The sequence below is a fragment of the Apteryx rowi genome, unplaced genomic scaffold (genome assembly GCF_003343035.1).
Source record: "Apteryx rowi isolate R43461 unplaced genomic scaffold, aptRow1 scaffold_234, whole genome shotgun sequence".
NCBI lineage: Eukaryota > Metazoa > Chordata > Aves > Apterygiformes > Apterygidae > Apteryx > Apteryx rowi.
The window spans coordinates 77,714-85,493 of record NW_020448686.1 but is presented as its reverse complement, the minus strand read 5'-3'; the positions used below and the strand labels follow the sequence as shown (position 1 = coordinate 85,493).

The 7,780-nt window shown below is 44.4% G+C and overlaps 1 protein-coding gene across 5 annotated transcripts in view; it reads left to right on the top strand.

The window, feature by feature from the left end:
* The window catches only part of UBE2E1 (ubiquitin conjugating enzyme E2 E1), a 50,702-nt gene extending 45,676 nt beyond the window's left edge, over positions 1-5,026 (top strand). For all 5 annotated transcript variants that reach the window (XM_026065931.1, XM_026065930.1, XM_026065928.1 and 2 more), the window contains 2 exons: positions 2,956-3,103; positions 4,138-5,026. In XM_026065931.1, coding sequence (XP_025921716.1) covers positions 2,956-3,103; positions 4,138-4,235 — 246 coding nt within the window. In that variant the 3' untranslated portion in view covers positions 4,236-5,026. The remainder of the gene's footprint in view (positions 1-2,955; positions 3,104-4,137) is intronic.
* Positions 5,027-7,780: the final 2,754 nt, after the last annotated feature.

Sequence of the window (7,780 nt, the reverse complement as noted above, 5' to 3'; positions counted from 1 at the left end):
GGTGTACAAGCATTTCAGAGTGGTGATCAAGCATGCAGGTTTCCCAGGAGGGGTAAAAGAGGATCCTCCATAGCCACATCCCATGCGCACTTCCCTGGCTGCATTCACCTGCTGGAGGCGTCCTGACTTGAGCTGTCTTTTGCCAACTACCCTGKCACTATAACTCTCCCCTTCCCCYRYCTTTCCTAGTTTAAAGCCCTCCTTACCAGGTTGGCCAACCTGTTGGCAAAGACCCGTGCGCCCCGCTTTGTGAGGTGGATCCCATCTCTCCCCAGCAGTTGTCGATCTTCAAACAGGGTCCCATGGTCGTAGAAACCAAAACCCTGTTGCCAACACCAGCGGCGCAGCCAGTCGTTAACTTGGAAAGTCCATCTTCTCCTCCTCTCAACCATCCCCCTCACTGGCAGGATTGAGGAGAAGATGACCYGGGCTCCCAGACCCTTGACCACCATCCCCAGAGCTCTGAAATCCTGCTTGATGGTCTCCAGTTTGCCCTTGGTGTCATTAGCACCCACATGGAAGAGCAGCAGTGGGTAATAGTCCTAAGCGTGGACAAGCCTTGGCAGTCTTTCCATGACATCTCTCACGCAAGCCCCTGGCAGGCCACAAACCTCTCTAGACATGAGGTCAGGTCGGCAGATAGATGCCTCTGTCCCCTGCAGCAGGGAGTCCCCCCACAGCAATCACCCRCCGCTTYTTCCGGGCGTTCCAGCAAGGCACAGGATCTGTTGTTCCAGGTACTTCCTTTGCAGCCATGCCGATCTCTTCCTCATCCTGGAGGGCGCTAAACCTGTTCTTCAGCTGCAAGTCTTCAGGAAGAGTAGGAGCCTTTCTCCTCCCACGAGCAGTGACCAGTTTCCAGCCTTCTTCTACGGTGTTATGATGTACCGTTTCACACGGCACAGAGCCCTCTGGCAACTGCACTGCTGTGAGGGGTTGGGGCTCCCAAAGCTGCACAGTCTCCAAGAATACCCTGTCTATCTCTTGCTCATCTTCTCGGATGTTGCGCAGCCTACTGACCTCCTCCCGTAACTCCCTTACCTGATGGCACAACTTGTCAACAGCAGCACACCTCCTGCAGGAGAGCTGACTGCCAGCCCAGGCCTCCCAGAGAGGCCCCAAGCACTCCCTGCAGCCTGAGACTTTTAGAGCTGCATCTACTGTCAGAGGGTCAGTCTGGGTCCAAGCCTCTGACACAGCAACTCCAACAGCCACTGGGGAACACGCTCTGTGGCGTGTCACAGCCATACTTGAGGAAGCGTACACCAAGGGAACAGAAACGAAGGTACCTTCGTGCGCCCTTCTGCACGAACTGCTGTGCAAACTGCTGCGTCTGTTCGCTGCCTCTGTTAGCTGCGCTTGGAAGTGACAAGAGCTGCAATTCCAAAGTACCCTGGTGTATCTGAAGGTTTTTATAAGTGATTGGGAGTCCAAGGAGAGAATAGTGTTGGTGGATGGTGTTAAAGCATAAGACCTCTTTGCTGCTGTGAGCAAAAAGACATAACATAATAAAAAAGCTGGATTTCACAGTGACCGTAAGCATCCAAACTTGAAAACTTGGCCATAGTTTTGTAGTGAGATTGTAACTGTGTTGTCATTTATGACTCTTTGCTTAGACATGCTGAGACAGCACTGATTCATTCTGAGGCCTTTGATAAATCACTTAAGCTCTAAATTTCAGTTTCCTTTCCTTTAAAAGCGAAAACTGTAATGTGACCTTTAGCAGTATAAGGAGGGTGGCTGTTTATTAACACAGCTGAGGTGTATTCAGAGAGGCTGGAAACAGTATTGTCAGCTACACACTTGTGAGATTTTTATTTATTTTTAGTTCAAATTAAAGCTCTTCTTATTTGCCTCTGGCTTCAAGGTTGTACTTGAGTCATATCTTTATATTTTACCCTGGAATTATCAGCTAGAAACTTCTTTTTAATACAAGCTGAAATTCCCAGGTAATTATTTCTGTGCAGAATCTGGGGTCCTCAGACTTCCTGCAACATGTAGCTTATGGTAAAACTCCAAGATCTGACAACTTTGAAAAGGAAAGGCACTGAAAGTATTTATCAGCTCTTTGTTACTATAAATACAATTAACTTTAGCATATTAACTGCAACCAGAAACTTTTATCTGGTGGCCTTGGTGAAGTTAATGTGGCCGCTGCCTTGCCATTCCGAGTGCATGGGTATGCACCAAACCTTGTCATCAACGCCAGTGACACAGCCAAAGTTTTGAAAGGGTATGGAGCCGTTTTGGTAGAATTGCTTCAAGTCCAGGTGGGAGGAGAAAAGGACATTTCCCCCCCTCCCCCCACCACCGATCTGACTTTTTTTTGCCGGTTCTGAGGAATTTTAAGTGAGCGGAGGCAGCCCTTGGAGCAAGTAGTGCTAAGGAAAGCCAACGTGAGATGCGATGTGCAGGCCTGAAATGGAGGCAGCCGGGCAGCAAAAGAAAACCACAGATATTCGGGGGATGTTAGCAAAGTGCCAACCTGACTCCTGAGCCGGTTGCTCTGTGAAAACAAACATGCCGCCTTCCCGTAAAGTCTTAAGCTGAACCGGTGGCCGTCAGGCCCGTGAGAGAGCAGGGCGGGCTGCCCGCGGCGGCGGGGGAGGGGGAGGGGCGCCGCTGCCATCTCGCCAACGGCCGCCAGAGGGCGGCAGCGCCCCGGCGAGCCCGCCCCGCCCCGCCCCGCCCCGCCCCGCCCCGCCTGACGGGACGGGAGCGGAGCGGGCACCTCGGGGCCGGCTGCCTCCGGGCCCTGCCTCGCCCCGGCCCTGTAAGGGCACGCTTGGCCCCAACCCAGAGCCTGCCTCCCATCTCCTGCTCTCTGTGACTGTGGGTGTTTTTTCTTCTTAAAATAAAAATTATATTTTTACTGTCGGATCAGAGTTTTAACTGACGTTATCAGCCCGTCGTGTGTGACATGTTAGCCCACCGTCTAATAGCTGTTTCTTGTAGGTAACGTTTCGGACAAGAATCTATCACTGTAATATTAACAGCCAAGGCGTCATCTGCCTGGACATTTTAAAAGACAACTGGAGTCCAGCATTAACCATTTCTAAAGTTCTCCTCTCCATCTGCTCCCTTCTCACAGACTGCAACCCGGGTAAGTTCCCTACGCTGTGACAGAGGCCACCTGTAAGGCTATACCCCACCTGGCATTTAAATAACTTGGCCCTTGTCTCATCCTGTTGACTGCAGCCAGCATAGCTCTGGCCTCTAGCACAGCACGTTTCTGTCCCCAGGGCAGCTCAGGAGGGACTAGAGGTGGTGGGTTGGATGCCCCTACCTGCCCTGTGGTCACCTCTCCTCAAGCTGAGCTGCAGGGAAAGTGGCAGTGCCCCTCCTGCAATTTAAAATCCAAAATCAGTGTTGGTTTGGAAGGGAAGGGAGAGGCGTTAAACACTCCTCACTGGTCTGTGCCAGGCACAGGTGCAAAACTGTAGTAATTTGGTAGCAGATAGAGCTGTAAAAACCACACACAGTTCTGAAAATGAGTGGATTAGCTATTTACTTTCCACCATCTATTTAAATACAGTTACCAACTACGCCAAAAGTAGTCATCACCACTCCCCTGTTACCCCACCCATTATCCATACCAGTTACAAGGAATGTGTCTTTCTTTACAAAGTCAATTTTACAGGTTGTATGTCTGTGTCTATAAAAGATGAGAGAAATGTCAGATAGTTCACATAATATTATGTATTTTRAAAAAAAAGTTTAGAAAAATAAAACCTCTCCTTGTGATCTGATCATTCCTAGAAGCCGGATTTATATTGATACAAGTACATTTAGCAATAAGTGTGTTCTGGGCAGTTTTAGAAAAGGTAAAATAAGCCTGAAACACATGAATCAGTGAAAGCCTTCAGTAATGCAAAATACAACTACTGAATTGTTGTCTTTTAAACTTCTTAAAACTTTAATTGATATTTGCTTCCTGATTAAGTAATAGATTAATATGGTGCTATAAATAAACACAAACTGATGAAGACACAACAATCTAAATATACTGAACTGGTGTTTTGCAGTGTACCTTACCTATATGATTCCTTTGTGAGTTTTAAGCTCGCACTTCAACTGTATTTTTTAGGTTTTTATTCACTACCTTGCCTGAAATAAGTGGTATATTTTTCTTTTCAGCTGACCCCCTGGTTGGAAGTATTGCCACTCAGTATATGACTAACAGAGCAGAGCATGACAGAATGGCCAGACAATGGACCAAAAGATATGCTACATAATTTGGAGTTTTGTCAAACTCTTGCATTATTCGTCTGTGATGGAAAGAGCTGCTTATGATTTTGAAGGGGTGGGAGAAGGGAGGGTGCTGGTAAAGAGTAGGGTATTTCTATAACAGATTTTATTCAGTCTTTTATTTCCTAAGATTTTGTTGTTGTAACTTAAGGTATCTTGCTACAGTAGACAGCTAGAATTGGGAATAGCATATTTTAAGACTGTAATTAGTTCAGCAATATTAGCTCACATATAGTACCAAGAAGAATGTAAACTTCTAAGACTTTTCTGGTTTTCAGTTTGCTTGCAATATGTAAAAGATTAAAACAGCTTAATTTTGTACAGGTACATATGTTAACATTTATGTAAAAGTCCTTTCAAGACTCTACACACTGCTTTTGCTTTTTTATTTTGTTTTTGGTTTGGGGGTTTTATTTTGTTTTGGGTTGGGTTTTTTGTAAAAAGATGTTGGGATTATTTTCCCCCATGGAGGGCACATCGGTATTTAACAAATCCTTTTTAAAGACTGTCATCTCATGATCTGTGATATGGAGAAGTGGATATATGGCCTCATATATGAAATGAGAGGTAGTTAATGTATTATTTTATAAGCCAATCTATCTTTGTGAAAAGAATAAAGGTTTTAATCAGGACTTACGGCAACCTGTAGTGAAATACCTTAAGCTGTTTAACTGTAAGGCATGGAATAGGAGTCACTCAGTGGATTGGTTGTATGTTGTGGGCTACTTAAGTCTGCATTTGTTACTGTGCTAATAAAAAGATGTTTAAAAAAAAAAAAGAYGACTTCTGCTTAGTGCCCTGCTTTGTCATTTTGCCAGAACAGTGTCTCCCAGTACACTTCAAGGATTATAATAYGGGTAAGGACGAAGACAGGGGAGCTCTGCAGGTGGGTGCACTGACTGCTTCTATTTTGGGAAGATGTTTCTAGACAAGCATACATTGGATGGCAATGGTGTTGGGCAGGCCCGCATGGCCCATGAAGAGGTTGCCTGCTGCAGAGTCCTTGCTAATTACTTTTTAAGTTACATTTTCACAGTATTGGCTTTTCAGGACTGGTATTTTATTTGGAAGCATGGATGGAAAAGTTTAAGAGATTTGGAAGGGCAACTGTCAAGAGGAAGAAGAGACTGATTTTCTGATGGAGTCCCCTATTCCCAGTTGGAAGAGGAGAAAGAAGAGTCCTGGGTAGCTAGCAGAAGACAGCTTAAAGGAGAGTAAGGGAGGCTGAATCTGTAGAATCCTTTAACTAGCTACAAAGATTATCTCCTAGAGATATACTGTTTGCACTGAAGTATGTAGCACAGCAGGTAGTTGTGAATATGGTATTTTTGACCACTCCCTTAAGGTAATAGCAGGAAATAAAGACTCATTTTCACATGGCAGGTACTTCATGTTCCAGCACACTGAGTGCTGAGTGCTTGTTCTCTGAGATTTATTTCAGTACTTTAAAATAAAAATCTGTATTTAATTGATTTACATACTTTTCTACCTATCTATATATAGATCAGATCTAATTTGGTTCAAAATAACTTGCTAATTACAGGTGCCCTTCCTTTGCTAGGTGGTGGTAGGTAGTAGTATGTTAGCCTTGTCTGCTAAAATGCCTTTTTTTGACACAAAGTATGTTTTGGTGTATGAGCTCCCTCAGCTGTCTGGCTCAGCCTAAGAAAATTAATGGTATATAGCTACATCACACCAGGAGCATCTCTGGTAAAGGACTCTCTTAAATTCATTTCTTTCTCCCCTTTACTGTGCGAGGATATAAATGGCTTAATCTTAGTAGGTTTCAGTCTGCTTTTTGTGTCATATTACCAGTACAAGCCAAACTGACTCTTGTACCTGGTAGGGGAAAGGGAGCTGGTTCAGATGTCTGATCTGAGCAACCTGTTTTCAGCAGGACAGAAGTGTAAGAGGAATGGAGAAAGAAGGCTGAATTTACTGATTTTTTTTCTTTTCCTTTTAATAATCCTCCTTCTCCATTATCTGTGAAAGGACTGTCTAGCTGCATAGTAGATAAGTGATCTCAGTGACCTAGGACAGATTTTGAGTCAGTGGAACAGTAAAGAAAAAAATACTTGTCTTGTCCTTTAGCCACTAGATTGTACAGTTGTACTTCACTTATTAACCCTATGTAAAACTGTACTACAGAGAGTTTCACTTTGACTCAGTACAAGCCACTGTGTGCACATTGTTTGCAGAGAAAAAACTACCATTTCCATTACTTGTCTTTGAAATGCTGTAGTACTTAGAAAAGGCAATTGATTTGAGTGCTTAAAAAGCAGCAGAATAAGCCTATGAAGGAAAACGGTGGGTAGTGGTTGCTTATGTGAATGCCCAAAAGGATCCTAGAAATGAGTTTGACCAAAAAGAAGATAATGTGTTTGACTTTACATAATCTGTTTGGAAACATGGTCTTAGCCACCCTAGAAGATCCCTTTTTCTCCTGCCTTTCTTAGATCAGTCAAGTCCTGAGTGTCTTTGGACCAGCTGATCTCACACGAGATGGCTCCCCCTGATTCCAGCAGCAAAGCGTGTGGAGGTCAGTCTCAGCAGGGTAATTGGCACTGAGCCTGTGGGGTGCAGAACTGGACAGGAACTAGTCATCTCCATCCCTTCCATCTCCACAGTGTTTTAAATTAATCCTGCCTGGCTTCACTTGTCAACCTGCGCTCCTGTGGCTCAAGGGTTAGCCTCAACGACAGTGTGCAGTTAGCAGAGGTCTTTGGTTGTTTTGACTAATCCAAAGCTGAATCAAGTCGCTTCTTGAAGAAGGGTTCTGCTGAGCTGAAGAAGAGGGAACATCACTAGTTCCTTGGTGAGAGGTTGCAGCAAGGAGGTGGTGAACCTCTGCTACTCTGAAGTCACCCCCAGTTCCCCGACATGCAGGCAGACAGAGTCTTCTGGGTGGGGAGAAGGCTCTGAGCACACGTACGTATGTTCAGTAGAAAATGAGTGAGGAGGGAGTGTTGTTCTACAGCATCGTTGGGGACAATGACTGTTACTAGCCAGGTTGGGGGAGGTCATGCTGCAGTGCTTACTCAGCTGCAGTGTTGCAATGGAAATGATCGTATATTTCTTACAGAGCATTACAGGAGCTTGCTCATTCATAATTGCTCTCTTATCTTACTCCTTGGCCACAGCAATCCAAACTATATTGAGCAAAGCATATAAACAGTTTCATCTACTTCCATTATAAAGGTAGGARTACTTGCTTAATTCTTAATGAATTGTACTGTTGCTTTGACGTGAGTAATGCTGACAGGGTTTGTCAGTATTCAGGAAGAGCAATGCTATAAGCACACAGATTAATTGTGCTCATTAAACACACTATTTAGCAGTTATGATATGACAGTGCAAATACTGCTTATGGTTTTGCTGACTCACAATTAAATTCTCAATATTTTTTCAAAACAAGATTAATTTAGTGGAAAATTACGGAACTGAGTACTTCAGTTCACTATCCCCCATTCATATCTTCAAAAACAGAGAAAAGTGAGCATCAATTAGTGTGTTAGGGTGCAAAACCTGGCCT